Source organism: Fundulus heteroclitus, unplaced genomic scaffold (assembly GCF_011125445.2).
Source record: "Fundulus heteroclitus isolate FHET01 unplaced genomic scaffold, MU-UCD_Fhet_4.1 scaffold_42, whole genome shotgun sequence".
Lineage (NCBI taxonomy): Eukaryota > Metazoa > Chordata > Actinopteri > Cyprinodontiformes > Fundulidae > Fundulus > Fundulus heteroclitus.
Genome location: NW_023396835.1, coordinates 3,108,335 through 3,126,032, shown reverse-complemented (window position 1 = coordinate 3,126,032; position 17,698 = coordinate 3,108,335). Strand labels below are relative to the sequence as shown.

Genomic DNA, 17,698 nt, shown 5'->3' with positions numbered 1-17,698 from the left:
TGAGATATGAAGGTGGGGTTATGCTTTAAAACAAGAAGAGGGAGGAAAAAAAAAGGTCAAAATGCAAAACTCAAAGAAAACAAAACAAGCAGTTAGGTTTAAAAAAAGGCGGCTCAGCGGGATATTAGTTAGAGCTGCTCTAAAGTGGTTAAACAAACCAGTTAATTTGTTTCTCATTCACTCATACACTGGTGGAAAGGCTGGAGTTAGTCCAACAGGCAACGCTTAAACATCCACAATTCAACGGCTGCTGTGTTATAAAGGTGGCGTCATTCTAAAGATCGGAAGTTTACATGAAAGTAACTCGACAAAAAATATATAAAAGAAATCTCTCTAAAGCGATCCAGTTATGATTTTATAGAAGAATAAGGAAATCTAAATCTGAGGGTTGTAAACCACAGCTGAACGTGACAGGAATGATCCGCTTCAGATGGAAGGATGGATGGAGCCGAACGTGAGAGAAATATGGAAGCAAAAGCTGGATGTATTTCTGCAGATGAAGGGGAGGACAATGTTTTTTTCTCCATCATCTAATATTCAGGGATCCTGCAGTCTGGTAGAGTTTGTTTGGAATTTGAATTTCAGATTTTTCATGTCTCCATGAGTACCTTCCTTTTGTTGCCTTTCTTTATTTCCTTATCTGTGTCCTTCTTTCCTTCCTTTCTTGTGACCCTCTTTCCTTCCTTGGACTTTTCCTTGGTTTCTTTCCTCTCTTTATGTCCTTACCTGTGTCCTTTCATTCCTTACTTTGTTTCCTTCTTCCGATCCTTTCTTTCTTTGTGTGTCCTACTGCCCCCTTCTTTCCTTCCTTGTGTTTTTGTCCTTCCTTTATTTCCCCCTATCCCTTCTTTCCTTGTATCCTTCCCTACTCCATTATATGTAGCCTTCCTTCCAATCCTTTACTCCACCTTACATTGCGTCCTTTCTCCTATCCTACCTTGTGTCCTACCACCTTTCCTACCTTCCTTCCCATTTTCCTCTATTCTATTATCCCTCTCACCCTTCCTACTTTGGTTTTGGCAGGTTTCATGTTTAAATCTAATCAGTGTAGATCTTAAATAGATGCATAGTGAACTTTAGTTTCTATATTTTAAATTTAAAAAGACAGAGATTCTCACAATAAATGATTTAAACTGAGTGTAAATATGCTCACTTAACTTCAATTGCACACAAAACAACAATAATCTTGTCATAGGATGAATGTTGTTGCTTTCTTACCATTTAAAGCAAAATAACACATTTAAACACTTAAAGAGTATGGGCTGTATGTAAACTAATGATCAGAGACGTGAACTTTCATTACAGCACAAAGTTATAGAAACACGGTTGCAGAAGGATAGCCTGTCCACCGCCAGCAGCGGACAAACAGCGCGCTGCAGGTGTAATTCTGGGGCAGCTCACCAGTTTGATCCTGATCTGCTTCCTTCCTTTACTATTAAACTCATGTACCTAACCACTGCATTGCCCATCAGTCCTTTTCTGTAGCTCAGCGGTGTCCACTGTGGGTCCTTAAGGACTGGAGTCCTGCATGTTTTAGATGTTCCCCTGGTTCAAAACACCTGAATCAAATGAATGGCTCATTATCAGGCGCTGTGTTGCCGCTAGAACACATCTGGACACCCCTGGTCTAGGTGGCAAGACATTTTAAGGACCTATAGAAATAAATAATCATTAAAGTGTTCAAATCGCTGGTTGAAATTCAACTGTAGATTTCTTCAGGGGAGACTTTGGCCTACATCCTATTTCCATTTACTGGGGTTCTGGTCTCCATTGGTGCTAGCTGACTTTAAATATAACATCTCTGAGCGACTTCCTGCTGATAAATATCAGTTTACGGAGTCCCATTCACACATATCTTTAAAGAACACTATGAACAGACATAAATTGACTTTAAAAAATAAGCTGTCAAAGCAGGTCTCCTAACAAGTGCTTTTCATTCCTAAAAAAGTCGGACACAAAATAACTAAAAATACTAAATGGCGAAGCTATAACAATACAAGTAAAATTCTGTCCGAGTACATTCGTCAAAGAAAAGCTGAAAGAAAGAGGATTGGTTCCAACTTAAATACACACTGTGATCATTTCCAGCCATTTCACCTAATTCGGATAAATTCCTATAAACACAAACCTAAAGCTGACAAGCTTCACGCAGGATTAGCTCAAATCTAGGAATCAAAGACGCTTTTGAAGAACTCTTGTTTTTCGTTTATGAGAAATTTGTTTAACATTAAAACTGAAGGGAAATAAAGATCGATGTCAGGGAGAAGCCAGCATGTTTTAAACTGCCATTTACATTTGAGATCCATAAATAAACCAATTAAAAGCCCCCTTCCCCAATTCCTTCACCAACCGCTGAAGTGCAAAAAGGGAACTAAAAGTAAGCACAATTGTCTTGAAATCTGTGTATTTTTTGTTGATTTGAGCAGCTAAATAAGACCATTTGCCAATGGAATTAGTATCGTTACCCCTAAAATAAAATAATTAGATAAACTGCACTTAAAATAAGATGATCGAGATGAATTATTCTTATTTTAAGTACAAAAATCTTATTTACCTGCTCAAATCAAGGAAAAACTACACAAATTTCAAGAAAATTGTTCCTACTTTAAGTTCCCTTTTTGCAGTGTGTCGTTTCTGCTACACATCTGCAGCGTCTCAAATGTGAAGGCAGAGTCTCAGCTCCAAATTCAGTCTCCAGGTTTAACTCAAAGCGAAGAGCGGACGCCGTGAACGGCTGACTGACCTGCAGGCAGATGGCCAGGTTGACTCTGCAGCCAAACGAGGTGCTGACGGCCCGCGGGTGGAGTCCCAGGTCCTTGAAGAGTTTGGAAAAGGACTGGGTCAGGGCTATCCTGGGTCGCTCCTCCGCTACGACCACACAGGTCCTCACCCGGGACAGGTCTACTCCTCGAGCCTGGACACGGGGAAGCAGGATGGACGTCAGGGGGGGGAGACTGGGAGGTTTACGTGATTCTGGAGGCTGAGCTTAAGTTAACCTTCAGCGAGTCGGTTTGCAGGCCCAGGCCTTTGGTGCACAGCTCCATGACGCTGTAGGAGCAGAACGTGTCGCGGACTTTGTACTGACTGACGGCCGATAACCAGAGAGCTGGATTCACCTCCAGCTCAGACGGAGGAATGAGGATGGACTGGTGACCTGAGTAGACACTGAGGAGGTGGAGAGAGGCGTTTAGAAACAATATTCATGTGGAAAGAAAGCTGCAAAAATGTAGATTTAAAACATTCAAGAAAGTCCATGTTGCACATTCTATCTCGTTTATAACCAATGCCAGGTGGTGACTGAAATCAACATTTTTCCAAAGTTTAAAACCTGGATCTAAGGACAACATGAAAAGCTTTTAAGGACTAAAAACATCTTGAACGTACCATCTAAAGACCGTCTTACACAAATGACGGTTGAACTCTAAGCCCCCTCTTCAGAGGTCCCCCCTGGCTCAGTACTCGGGTCCCTTTTCTTTGCAACATACACTTTTTCGTTAGGACTGTTTTCTTGTAAATGAGGCCATACCACCTTTGACTAAACCTACCAAAACTCATAATCTAAGGCAGTTATTCTAGGCAACGCTATTTCAATACAAATATATTAGCTAAAGATTGAGCCAGCGCTATAACTTAGACCAGGTGTGTCCAAAGTGTGGCCCGGGGGCCATTAGCCGCACCTATACTGATTTTTTGTGGCCCCCGAACATTTTAAGAAATAATTTGGGCGACCAGCCCTGGCGGCTCATGCAGATGGAAACTTTTTATTTTTAACAAGGGCAACATTATTGTAGACAACTTCAAATCTTAAAATGAAGTGTTATTTCCAACACAAAATGTTTGTCTTTTAATAATCACACTCTTTGCATTCTCTTTCATTTCCCAGTAAATAGGACCACAGCTACCCAATGACTTTTACTCAAATGCAGACTTTGGTGTATTAAAAACTGATTAGAGTTTATTTACTCAAATTAGATAAATACAGATGGTTTCAAATGATAATATTTTGCACAGTAGGTTTAAAAAAATAAAAAAATTTGGTTATGTCATTTATTTTTTATTATTTTATTTATTTAATTTTTTTTTTATTTTTTGTTTGGCCCTAGAGCGCTTCTGAGTTAACAATTTTAGCCCACAAGTCGAAAAAAGTTTGAACACCCCTGACTTAGAAGAATCAGGCTATTTGAAGGGAACGTTTTTAAACGTGTCCTATAACACTTTTTAACAGACACCCCTCAGCCAATCAGAATTGAGTATTCACCCAGACCGTGGTAAGTAAGGGATAATGCCCAACGAGGAGTCCATTAACAGAAATGAATGGACGACGCGGAGACACGAACTGTCCTCCACTTCGGACAGTCGCTTCTGTCTGCTTTAAGTACAATAATTTCTGATATCGGACAACTCCAGGGGCATTATCCTGCTTATACCATGGTTGCTTCCGAAGAAAAATAAATACTGTAATATAAAGTTTTTCACAAGAAGCAGCGGAGAGAGGTACTTAATGTGTGTTGTTGTGACATGTTGCCATGGTAGGTAGGAAAGTCAAACTATAACTGACCTCCAAGACTTATTGAATAAGGTGAAGTGGTCAAGTTCCAGCACTTTATTGAGAAAAAGAGCAGAGATTACATAGATGGAAGTAATCACACCCAACGGTCCGGCTGCATCCTCCATCTGCCCTGTCTCTGTCGTTCTCACCTCTTACTAATACCTGACGCCAGCCTTGCTGTGAGACAAAACAAAGACAGTCTATCCTAGACAATCATTGTCCTGCACATTAAACATGCCAGCATTGGCGTTGGCAATCAGCGGACCGTGGAGCTGATGTGCAGTTCTCGTGTCTCCATTGCTCACAGTGTCTGAAGTGGCGTCAGGTCATAATGACTTTAAGATAATAATCCAATAATTCAACACCAGGATCAACTTTTTCACAGGTGAACTATAATACAGCAATTACTTAACATCTGCTCTGAGTATGGTCTGGAACACGACATTAAGTACAATCCATCTAAAAGTGTGGTCAGGATCTGTAGGACTAAAGAAGACAAATCTATCGCGTTTCCAGATTTTCGGCTGTCAAATGCTGTGCTGGGTGTTACAAACAAAACCAAGTATCTTGGGCACATCATCACAGAAAATCTGTCAGACGATGATGATATCTATAGACAATGTAGATTGTTGTATGCTCAAGCTAATACCCTTGCACGTAAGTTCGGTGCATGTACTGATGAAGTCAAAGTGGAACTGTTTAATGCATACTGTACCTCTCTGTACACTGCTCACCTGTGGTCTACTTATAGAAAAACCAACCTGCAAAGGCTGCAGGTGGCCTATAATGATGCTTTGCGGGTACTTTTAAAACGGCCAAGATGGTCTAGTGCGAGTGAGATGTTTGTCACAGCAAGAGTCAATACCCTACAAGCTGTTTTAAGAAAGTTAATGTATAAGTTTATCTGCAGGTTAAATGCATCTGGCAATGATATTATCTTGTCACTTGCTGACACCACACGTAGTGCAATCCGATACCAATCTAAGTTGTGGAGACACTGGTATTCCTGCCTTCTTAAAGCACCTATCTAATTGATAATGGTACTTGTATTGTGTTTTTTTTTCCTTCTTATCCATTTATTCATGTTTTTATGTATGTATTTATTGGACCATGAGTCCGGAATAACGTTCATCTATCTATCTATCTATAATACAAATTCATACCATGGTCTGGGTGAATACTCGAGTGATTGGGTGCAGGGTGTCCGTTAAAAAAAGGTTTGGGTCAAATAGCCTGATTGTTCTTAGTTATTGCACCTTGGCAACGAGTCATAACGAGAGATACTAAATTGTTCTCTCAGCCGCTTCTTCTGAAAACGTTATGATTTTACCTGTGAAAAAAAAAACATTAAAGTATTAATAATTGACTTAATACTTATTTAATTTGTAAGTCAACATGGTTTAAGCGGGATAATGCCCTTCGATGTGTCCATTTATCAGAAATTAAGGGACTTCACGTCATGCCTTAATTTCTGATAGCGGAACCCTCATTGGACATCATTCCTTACATATTGATATAAAAGCCTGGTTGATGGACGGACACATGTCCTTTTTATCTTTTTACTCTGCATTTTGCTCAATCTTAACGAAAAACAAATTTAACAGTTTGTTAAAATCTCCAAACATTTTTTTAATTAAAAGCGGTGGATTTGTTTTCCTGCCGTTTACTTTTCTTCTTCGTTTACGAGGACCTGACCTGCAAAGGCACCAGAGGACGAAGCCGAGGCCGCAGTACGGGTCGAGGCAGATGGCGACCTCTCTGGACGGGTAGAGCTCACACTGCAGCTTGATGGAGCGGCAGAAGGCACTGGTGGCTGTGTGGGACATCTGCGGCACAGAAAAAAAAAAAAAAAACTGTTTAAATGTCCGCCAGTTACTAAATGTCTGTGTATGTCTGGAACATGTGTGTAGGACAGCTGTTGTAGTTGTTCTTTTGGTTTAAACTACAGGATGGAGATTATCCCTCTTTCACTGACAGAAGTGAAAATAACAGAGAGCGACAACGAACTGATTAGCATAACAAAACTTTGGATGCAGCAGCATCCTCATGAATACGCCGCCGCCGCCTTCTTCTTCCTCTGAGCTTTCTGGCAGCGGCTCTGATACTGCAGCGCTGACTGATTTGCTCATTAAGCGCGGCGATTAATCACAATGAACAGGCACACGAGAAAACACGGCTGCTTTGTTTCCTGCCGCCCTGGATTCTGTTGTTGTTTCAGACGGCGCTCATTAGTGATTCTTCTGTGTCTTTTCTGTCGCAGTTAAGATGCAAAGCGACACGACAGCAGCTCTAGACGACACGCACGCTCTCTGTATTAATTTCAGCCAGCTTATTAAAACTTTTTGGAAGGTTTAGGGTGAAATTTGGTTGTTATAAGATACTTTTAAAGGTCTATGACAACGTTTAACTCTGGGGTAACGCTGAAGTCACATTGCAATCTGATGTAACCTGTTACAGCATCTCTGTCGTCTCTTACTAAGCCTGTTTCCATCTTTTAAAGATGTTATTTTTAAACGTATTGTCTTTACACCACTATTGGGGTCTGGTGAAGTAGAACTGTATTACAGTGAGGAGACATTTCCTTACTTAAAAAAAATCTAAATCAAGCATTGGATCCCTGGTTTCAGTTTTATAACTCTTACAAAAGTGATAAGTGTGTATTGTTTTTATTTTTTTGTCATTAATTATTCAGTTCAGTTCAGATCCCAATTATTCAGAAAGCATTTCAGTTATATTTAACTTTAATTTGATGCACTACATTTAAAAGTTTTGAGGCCCGACAGTAAACCTGCAGGACCTGAAGCTATCAGACGATGCAGGATGAGAACGTGTCTGGTCGTTGTTTGTCCATCACTTACATTTTTGAACATATTAAAGTTTGTATTTTTTAAATAAAAGCTAATTTAATTGTTTGATATTCCTGCAAAGATAAACAAAACAGTATTTTATGCTAAAAGTAACTTTTAGTTCCCACTGCTATAAACATCATTTATTCCATTATATATTACACCTTCTTTCCAATGAAAGCAGCATTTTACTGGTCATGTAGAATATTTTAAGCTACCATGAGGTTAAATGCAGTAATTATGGGTTTATTACGTGTGTAGGCAGCAGCGTGACAGCAACGCAAGTCTAAAGTTTAACAATGTATTTAGTTAACATTTGGTGATTTAGTCTCTGCTCTACTGTTACCAGAGACGACGACATTTCTTTCATGTTTAACGGAAAAAAATGTTCAGCATTAACCAAAGATGTAGAATTTCAGCAGAGAAGGATTCAGTGAATTTCTCCTAAAATCTGCTGATAGCTGAAGGCGCGCCTTTATAACGCGGGAAAATGTCCGGCTGCTGAATCTTTGGATTCTGAGCGCAGCTGAAAGGAGGCCAAGTTTTGTCTTTTAGGGAATTCAGCTTTGTTGTACTCAATAAAACCAACTTTAATGAGCTTGGCTGAAAACTTAAAACCCGCCTGCAGAGAATCGGTGAAACGAAAGGTTTCAGCGTCGATGAAACAAACACTGAAAGGGAAAAAGGTTACATAGCGCTTCATTTACACACAGCAACAGGAACAAGGAGGAGGACAGGAAGTCAGGAGGAATCAATAATCGCTTTTATCTTCAAAATGTCATCTGGCCACCATTCTCCTCATACAGCTCCTGACTTTTAGGAAGCTGATGGAAATTTGTTTGAAGTTTAGACATCGCCTCATCCGCTGCGTGGAGACGCCGGCGGTGTGTGTGTGCTCACTTTGACTCCAGCGAGCATGCCGGTGGTGGAGACGCTGAAGTCCAGGTAGGCCAGGGTGTCGGGGTTGGACGGTTTATACAGCAGGGGAGGCTTCTTCTTTGGCAAGTCATCTGGAAGGAAAACTCAATGATCAGATGTTTTGTTATTTTTTTTAACTTTACACACAGATTGGAACGGCGGGAAGGAGAATCACGCCGTTTTTCTGTTTCTGTGTATTTAGCTTCAGAGCAGCCAGACCTTGTAATCCCTGATATGATTCTCCAAGCCTTTAGAGCATCTTTAAGAGTTTTACTTTGAGGTTTTTCAGCTTTTAATCTTTTTTGTTTTTTTGTCCAGTTGTCGACCATTTTCAGAGGGATGGGCTTTTTTTTTTGTTTCTTAACCCACTAATGGCTCCTGAACTGAAGGGATGAACCTGTGATGTGGTGGAGAACGCAGGGGTCACCCCACAGACACCCCCACACCAGACGGGATATACAGTCATATTCAGTAAATTACAATATGGTCTGTAATGAGGCTCATTTAGAAAAATAACAACCTTTAAGCAGATATTAAACATACTTTTCATCCGGCCCACATTTCTGTGTTGAAAACATATCTATTGGTTTTATGTAATGTTTAATTCAAAATGTCATGTTTTCATTATAAAATCATCGTTAATAACAGAAATAAGGACTTTGAAACATCAGTCTGTGAGTAATTATTCTATTTAATGTCTTTACCTTGGCTATTTCAGTTACGGAAACAAAGTGACCTTCTGATAATAATCTAATTTATTGACCGGTTAATCGAGAGGTTTACTTTTGGCCTCAGCTCTTTTTCTCCTTCTTTCTGCATTAATGCAGATGAAGCCCCAGTCCATCCATCTCCTGATTCCTCCTACCATGACGAGTGAAAAGATCCCAGAATATTTAAACCCTTTCAGCAGAGACAGACCCTGTAGGAAATCCATCTTTTCCCCCCCAAGTCGAGACCAATAGCTTCAGCTATCTTGGCTGCTTCACACGGGTTAATAAGCACAAAACCTGGAAAATTCATTTGAGCTGACGGTTACCAGCAGCCCAACACAGACACAGAATTAGTTCCCATGTCTTTGATTGAATGGATGAAAAACAAACTGTTTAAATCTGTTTTAATTATCTGGCAGACAGAACATAAAATTCACGTCTTTGGCAGATGGAGATGATACAAGGACGGGACTGATAATATGCAAACAAGCAGCCATAGGTCAAAGAGAAACCAGGCAGGCGGGGAGGAAAATATACAAATATGCATTAATTAAAATGTCTGCATGGTTCAAAATGTAAAACTTAAGTTGATTTAAAAACTATGATGCACTAAAGCTGTTAAATAATTTTTAGTCGTGGATTTGAGGAGATTTTTTAACTTAGTTATCTGTCCTACATTTTCTCCTAAAAGCCTGAAACCTTGTGAACGTTTCATCATTTTCCTAAACCCTACATGCGTTCTGTTTCTCAGAAATATCCTCGGCTCTGTTCCGGCCGTAGATCTGCGTACCTGTGTCTATGACAGGCGGCCACGTGCGCACGTCCACGGCCGCCAGCGCCTCCTTGGACCTCAGCAGCTTGCAGATGACCTGCGTGGTCATCACACACACTGACCGGCTCACCTGATCCGTTCACCGCAGTCACAGCAAACACAAAAGAAAGAAGGAAAACGCAGTAAATCAGAACCGTTACATCTAACAGCGCCGCAGCACCTGACGCAGCTGAGACCGCCGGCGTTTCCTGATCATCCAGCTGTCCCAAACCACCAGAGGGAAGATTCACACAGGAAATAACTTTGCACCTCGCTGCTGCTCTCCATCTTTGTCCTCCCTGCAGCATTCACATTTTTTCATGACATTTTTCACCCTGTTCTTTCACACAGGACCAACCGCTGCCGATGCTGAGCAAGCTCTGCACCGGCGGCCGGAGGAGCCGGTCCTAGAGCCGACCCGCTCACCTTGAAGCTCTTGATAACCCAAAACAAATGTTTCTGCTGCAGTCTTAGATACAGGTCCCTGAATGCGAGAGTGTTTTTTTTTTCTGCCAGCGCAGATTAAGCCAGTCAGAATCTGCAAAGTTTGGCTTTTACCTCCACGATCATCTTGACGGTGGGCAGCGTGGTGCCGATGTTCTGCGGGTGAGGAGGCCGCACCGTGATCGGGACGCAGCCGGCATAAAGGCATCCGTAAAATGCAGCGATGAGGTCGATACCTGCAGGAATAGAACAGGAAGGAACCAAAATGTGAATCATTAAGTGACGAGATTAAGGAGAAGAGATGAAAAGAGCAAATTTAGCAGACACACACACTCTAAACCTGACAACTGGCTGTTAAACCCTTAACGGCAACAACTGCCACCATTTTTGGCCCGCTCTTCTTTGCAGAATTTGCTTAATTAATAGACACTACATTCCACTGAATAGTTTGTTTAAAGCCCTTCCAGAGCATTACAATTTAATTTATCCCAGGCTTTGACTAGGCCAATCAAAAGCCATGATTTTGCTTTGATCCATGGAGAGGTGGAGTTCCCAGGTAGCGTTGGATTACTGCAGCCCAACTAGTGACCCATTTATCATTTTGACTTTGCAGAACACTTTAAAAGGTGAGCATCTATTTTTTCATTTCATGGGCACCTCTTTTTTTTTTTTTAAACATGTCCGATCCTGCAGACACGTTGCTGCACCAAACAGAGCGACTGAGCTCACCTGGAGGGTAAACCAGGGCGACGTGGTCGCCGTCCTGCAGGTGGGCCCGTTCTGCCAGCACAGCAGCGATCTTCTCAGCTTTCTTGTGCAGCTGAACACAAGTCAGAGAGCTGGCTATCGCCCCCTGCAGGCCACAAAGATGGGTGTTAGAAGAGCAGGTGGCGCTTCACATTTTATACTGCAGCATCTCAAAAAGCAGCAACAAAGCAGCAGTGGAGCATGCGGTCATTAAAATAAACCTCATCAGTGACATTTATTCACCGCTGCAGGATCAAACTAAGCATCTGGTACTTTTGTAATTAAAGAAGTGGGAAAAAACACAGAATAAACATTCATAAAAGAGAAATGCATATCTGTGTGGCTGTTTTAATTCTTCTTTTATGCGCAGACGTCACGCTCTATGTGGCTGTAAGCGCAGGTAAGCGTGTCAGGTGTATTCTTTTATAATGTGAGACGTTTTCTTCGGGTTTTACCCTGGAGTTGAGGAGCGTGTACAGGACGTGGTCCGGCGTTGTCTGAGCTCTCCACTGCAACACCTCAGACAGGAAGAGGAACTGCAGGAAGGAAAGAAAAATCACACATCTAAGGTTATTTACTGCCTCTATACTAAACAAGCTGCAGACCGGAGCTTACAGAGGCACAGATTGATAGATTTAATCAGGTTAACAGCGAATAATAACCTGGAAAAGTTTCAGATCAACAGGTTTTAGTATCAGATGTCGCCCCACCGCAGAAAACGTAATCATTTATGTTACTGTGCAGAAATTTGGACCGGCTCTTCTTTTCAGAAATGTTTTGATTCATCCACAGTGTCAAGCTTTAAATCCGGACTTTGACTAGGCCACTGCAAAGCTTTAATTCAGTTTGTTGGAGTCAGCCAGCCTTGATGGTGTGCTTCAGATTCACTGACCTGCCTGACTTTAAGGTCCTGAGCAGATGGCTGGATTTTTCTGCTGGAGAACAGAAGTCACGGCTCCATCATTACGACAAGCTGACCGGGTCCTGAAGCAACCAGCAGCTCCAGACCATCACACCACCACCAGCAGGTTTGACTGTAGCTACGACGTTCTTTATGTTTTACACCAGACATATCCAGATAAACAGCTTCAAGACATTTCCATGTTTGTCTCCTCACGCTAGAGCACGGGTCACCAACCTTTAAGAAGTCAAGAGCTACTTCATCAGTACCGTCTCACACGAAGGGCTACCTGTACTGACCTTTGAACTAGAAGAGTCAGACCTCTTAAACTGTATGTAATATAAACATGTTTTTAATGCATTTATCATTTTTAAATCTATGTAAATACAAGTGTGATTAAAAAGGAAGAGCAACTGAATAAAATAACAGTTTAGATGCAGCTCACTGGAGGGTTGTGCTACATTTCTGAACAGGCTTGAGGGCCCCACATGTGGTCCTTGGGGGGCTACCTGGTGCCCACGGGCCACATGTTGGTGACCCCTGCGCAAGAGGATATTTTCCCAGAAGTCTTGAGGACCAGCCAGATGTTTTAGGAAATGTGAGCCGCACCCGGCCTGCCGTGCTCCTCATCTATTTGTGAATTTCTTTATATCGATGGAGGCATAAAATAACTTTTCGCCTACTTCGTGTTGTCAGGCAGGTTTTATTTAATTAATTTGGTGAAGTTGCACCAAACACTGGTTAATTGCTGTTAATTTACTATTTACCAACAGGGGTGGTTGCTCCTCACAGCACCGGCTCGGTTTGAACATCTTTATTTGCATCAATAAATAAAATATAAGCAGCTTCTTTATTTACTCAGGTTATCTTCGAATGGTGCTTACAATTTTTTGATGAAGTGACAGAGGGAAATACTTTGTCCACATCTCTGTGTGTCTGAAGCGAGGCTGATTGAAGTCTGGCTGGTAGTTTTAAAAGGACTGAATAAAAACTGAGATGTTTTCTTCAGATGGAAGATCAGCCAGAACCCCGCTGAGGTTCTTCTGCATGCTGACAGGAAACGGACCAGCGGGTCGCAGAAACTTTTGTCTCCTTTTTAAATCTCACAAATTCTGTAAATGGTGACATTTCCACAGTTGGACGACCACTTTAAAATTTCATCACAGCGAACGTTTTAGATCTTCTTCCTGTCGGACGTTTTCCACCAAATACTGACAAGGCTTAAGATTAAAGTCCAGCTTCAGAAAAATCACCGACTTGCTGCAGGTTTGGAAATTAACAGCAAAGATAAATATGAAACAGGGTAGTTTAAGTTGGGAGGAGGAGAGAAATGGAAGAGGAGATAAGGAAGAAGAGGTTTTGTGTGTGTCTCATGAATTTTTCAGGGTTTTCAGCCGAGAACACTTCATGCTGGTCATGCTGGAGAAAGCCGCTGTTTAAAGGACTGTTTGGGTTGTCTCTGCTGCCAGTGCCGGCGGGGACGGATCAGACTGGACCCAAACCGGACATTCAGCCCTGGGATCAGATCATCACGTCGATTTGCAGCGCTCCATTTCCAAAACGCAACCGAGACAAAAAGTCCAGATTGCTAAAACGTTCCTTCTGTGCATATGAAACATTACATCTGTCATTAATCGATGTAATTAATCCTGCTCCCGCCGTGTTTAACACTCCATCACCAGACTCATTCGTCTTTATTGCACTTGCTAGTCAGAGCAACTGTGCAGCACCGGAGCCTCTGAAATAACAGAAAACGTTAAAAAAGAAACAAAAAATCTGCTCCCGCAGTTCACTGATCCAAGCTTTAACGTCCACTGTTCAGAAAAAACAACTTACTATATGCCTCACAACTTTATAACTCGATTAACCCCATAATATTAGCATTAATTCAGTCAAACGGATAAAACTCTTGAGTATATTGCACATCTACAGTAATCCGCAATGAGCCGATGTTTCTTTTAGTGCCGACAAGGAGGGGGGAATAAAACAACTAAATATTTAATGTTATCATTAATTCTGGTTGATTTAAGCTCGACGATTGAAGCTTAAAGTGATTTTTATGCATCCTATTCCCTCAGAACCAGATTATGACAAAGGTAATCAGCCCCAAACCCCAACTCAACATCTTGGTGTTATGTTCTTTCCGGTCTTATGTCAGGGTTCTTCATCAGAGAACGTAAACTGCTCCCTAAAGGTTAGAAATTAGTCTCTGTGTCCCTGGATGGATCATCTGCAGTAACACATGCATGTTTGTGCCAATCTGTTGTGGTGACAAAAGAAAATCTTCTGATTTACTGCCCCTTCTATACTCTGACCCTCACCTGAGGGCATGAGACCATTCATTCACAGACGGATGGATGGATCATCTAAATAGAAAACAGCAACATTATTATTATTATTATTAAAAATAAATTAATATAAATAAAAAAGAGCAAGACTATTAAGCTGAGGTCCAAATGTCTGTTCTTTGGGTCAGGAAGTCTCCTGCTGTTGATCAGCTGAGCTGTTTTAGCATCAGATCAGGGAAAATGCAGGAAAAAAACTGTTTTCGAATCCTGTTTTTGAGCCCGAACAGAAACCGATTTGTCTTGGAAAGCGGCGCCTGTTTTAGATTTATCTGACAGCGGGGCAGTCTCCGGCGCTGCTAAAGCAGTTTGGGTCGGATGTGAGTCTCAGCCATGCAGAGATTCCCAGTTAAACCAACAGAACCCGATTAAAGGCTGAGATAAACGGGACCGGGGGGGTTCTGCACATATCGTGTTATCTGCATGAGGGACACCAGGCATCGTAAACCAGGTCGTGTTCCCAGGAAAACCCAGACTGAACATGGATGTCTCTCTGGAAACCCTGGTAATACCTGCAGCCTGTGTATAATATCTGAAATTAGAACCATATCTGATTATTGTCCAAGGAAACCCAATGCCCGGTGCAACTAAAGGCTTTAAGGCCACTATGTTTGCTTAGAGCTCTTAAACATCAGCAACCTGAGACCCAGCAGAAGCATCAGCGTTCGCAAAGAAATATTTTAAATGCTAAGGCTCAGTTAGCAACAGCAACGGGTCCTAAATATCCCATAACGACATACTTTAACGACATTTTCACCACTTTATTTAACTTTTGTTCAGATCGCAATGCCTGAACACAGAAAATATAATTCTCCTTCAATTAGGTCCACTGGATGATGAAAAATATTATAATCACAATTATTTCTGGACAATATTGAAATCACGAGTATAAAACAAGTAATCCTTAAGTTTAGAATAACTATGCATGTAATGCAGTTGAGGACCAGTGAATTTCCACGAACAAGAAGCTTTCTCGGCTTCCTAATTGTTGCATTTTACCTAAAAAAGAAGTTTGTTTTTTATTTGGATTTAACACACCATGTAAAAATTAACTACTACTAAATATTAAATCATACTGTATTTGGAAAATTCTCAACTGGAAAGTAAAATATAAAGAAATGACAGAAGAAAAAATTTAATCATAAATGCATTAATAAACATTAAAAAAAATGTCCGAAGGACAAAGAAATTGGTCACCAGTCAGTCACAGGGAAACCCAGAGACACACAGGACTAACAACCACACACAGTAAATGCAATACAAACCCTGTTGCATTTACTAAACTAGGAATAAGTAATTGAGCTAATTTAATTATGTGTGTATCGATCTTTTATCTTGGCGAATAAAAATGTTTAAAGTGACGATAGTCTGTGCATCTCCTGCCTTTAAAAGCTGAACTTCTGCAGACTGAGATCCAACATGCTGACGCGGAGAAGTTAACTAACGGGGGTCTAAAGGGGAGCTCATCCACACAAAGGGCCTGGTTTTCACTGGGATGGACATGCAGCGAGGAACCATGAGTCAATGAAAGGAGATGAAGAAATGATGAAGAGGAGCAGCAGGAAGGAGCACAGCAAAGGTGCAGAAATCCTTTAACCCTGCTCTTAACTTACACCAGAAAGGAAAAGATGAAGGACGGCTCAGCAGCATCTTTTTAATGTCTCTGTTAACAGTGGCTATGAGAAACATAGGTGTTTTAATGCCAACACTAGTTAGCTTTAGCACTTAAACTATGGCTGGACGATAATTCAATAACAATATTTATCGATCGATAAACGTATATAGATGATAAAAAAAAGAGTCAATAAAAAGTTTAACAGAATAAAAGTTTTCATTCCTTTCGCATTCTAGCCATGTAGGTTAATATTACAGTCATTATATCCTCCCAACCAATCAGAACGCAGACCCAGGAACCAAGCCCCGCCCCCTTCAAAGAGTTCAGAGAGCACACGTTCTTTTTTTTCTTTTTTTAAAAACTTGTAGTTTTGGTAAAAAGTTGCTTGAGTTTGAATTCAGTGATTGTGTCTAAAAAAATGGTCAGGGCTGCACTTAAAATATATGTTTTGAATTTGTTGATAATTATCGATATCGATCAATATGGTTTCTATTTTATCGATATGCTTTTTTTTCTATATCGTCCAGCCATTACTTAAACTCAAGAAACCTGCATCTTTTACAGTTTTTCCACTGCTTCGTGGGAAAAGCGTCATCGCACAAACAAAAACACGGCAGCTTTTCACCAGAGAACTCTGTTTCTTAGGAGCATTTAAAAGAATCAAACCAACAATCAGAGAAAAGACCGAAGAGATCAAACGGACTTTAAAGGCGATACTCCGGCTTTTCTTTCATAATCTGTGAGAAAACGACGGCTCCCCTAGAGGCAGCCGACATATCAGACCTGAACTTTCTCCGACATCCATTTCCAACGGTTCTTCCATAAAACCGAAGGAACAACCTAATGACGGTGGTGAAGCATCCATCCTGTAACTCTGGCAGGAAAATAACCTCGTCAACGTCATCTGTCCTGAGAAGAACGGAGGCAGCTGTGACGGTGCCTGTTTGTATTTCGGGTCCCTGTCTCTTCTCATTAGGGTCTACTGGATGTGTTCTGCTGCGGGGAATATCAAGCTGTTAGCCATGACATTTTCACTTCATGAGGGGCGAGAAGGAAATCATTTCAGTCAGCGATGCAATCCAGGATGCCTCAATCCCACTTCCTGTCTTTATTATTTCTATTCCTGTTGCTGCTCCTTATTAAACCTCTTTCTTATATTTTTTTTCCAACCATTTTCTCTCCATTCACTCTTCTGAATGTTTAGGACTCCCACACCTTTGCCGTAACACAATGTGTGAAAAGTGAACATAAAGCATAAAAGGATGAGCAGACCGCAGAGAGACGTGATGAGGTGAGCGGTGGCTCTTTTTGATGAATCGTGTTTGTGGTGAAAACCAGCAGAGCCCTCTCACACACACACCTTCCTTGCCTGGTCATTGTCTTCGATCTGACCCAGGTCCCTGCCGCTGGCCTGGGCGATCCTCTTCCCCGACACCAGGTTGCCCACCATGACGGACGCAGGACCGATCTCTGGAGAGGAGGATGAGAAGAAGGGCGGGTTCTTTAACGTTTTGGTTTAACATTTTGAAATCCTTCAAAGAGCTCGCACTGTTCCATCTTAGGACCAAACATCTCTCAGTGAGCCCAGCTAACCACGGCCTTCACCACCATCTATCGTTAGATGAGGGCGATCTGCACCTGAATCTAGATGCTAGAAGCTTGAAACTTGGGTTAGTTCTTTGGAGGAAGAGCGAAACGTTTTCAATTGGAACTGAAGTCCAGTTGCTCTCTAGCAACTTTCTTTTCAGGAATTTAGGATTTACTGGTTACACCATGAGAACTTATAGTAGGCCTTCAGCAACAGGCCAATGT

General features: G+C 41.4%; 1 protein-coding gene across 8 annotated transcripts in view; it reads right to left on the bottom strand.

Moving 5' to 3' along the window:
- Nucleotides 1-17,698, bottom strand: part of LOC105917585 (disco-interacting protein 2 homolog C) — a 253,099-nt gene that overhangs the window by 12,494 nt on the left and 222,907 nt on the right. For 6 of the 8 annotated variants that reach the window (XM_036131247.1, XM_036131249.1, XM_036131242.1 and 3 more), the window contains 9 exons: nucleotides 17,247-17,356; nucleotides 11,481-11,561; nucleotides 11,008-11,131; nucleotides 10,393-10,514; nucleotides 9,814-9,925; nucleotides 8,296-8,405; nucleotides 6,245-6,375; nucleotides 2,997-3,165; nucleotides 2,744-2,914 (listed from right to left, as the gene is read on the bottom strand). In XM_036131247.1, the coding sequence (XP_035987140.1) occupies nucleotides 2,744-2,914; nucleotides 2,997-3,165; nucleotides 6,245-6,375; nucleotides 8,296-8,405; nucleotides 9,814-9,925; nucleotides 10,393-10,514; nucleotides 11,008-11,131; nucleotides 11,481-11,561; nucleotides 17,247-17,356 (1,130 nt within the window). The remainder of the gene's footprint in view (nucleotides 1-2,743; nucleotides 2,915-2,996; nucleotides 3,166-6,244; nucleotides 6,376-8,295; nucleotides 8,406-9,813; nucleotides 9,926-10,392; nucleotides 10,515-11,007; nucleotides 11,132-11,480; nucleotides 11,562-17,246; nucleotides 17,357-17,698) is intronic. The other 2 variants (XM_036131243.1, XM_036131245.1) reach the window with 1 other exon arrangement.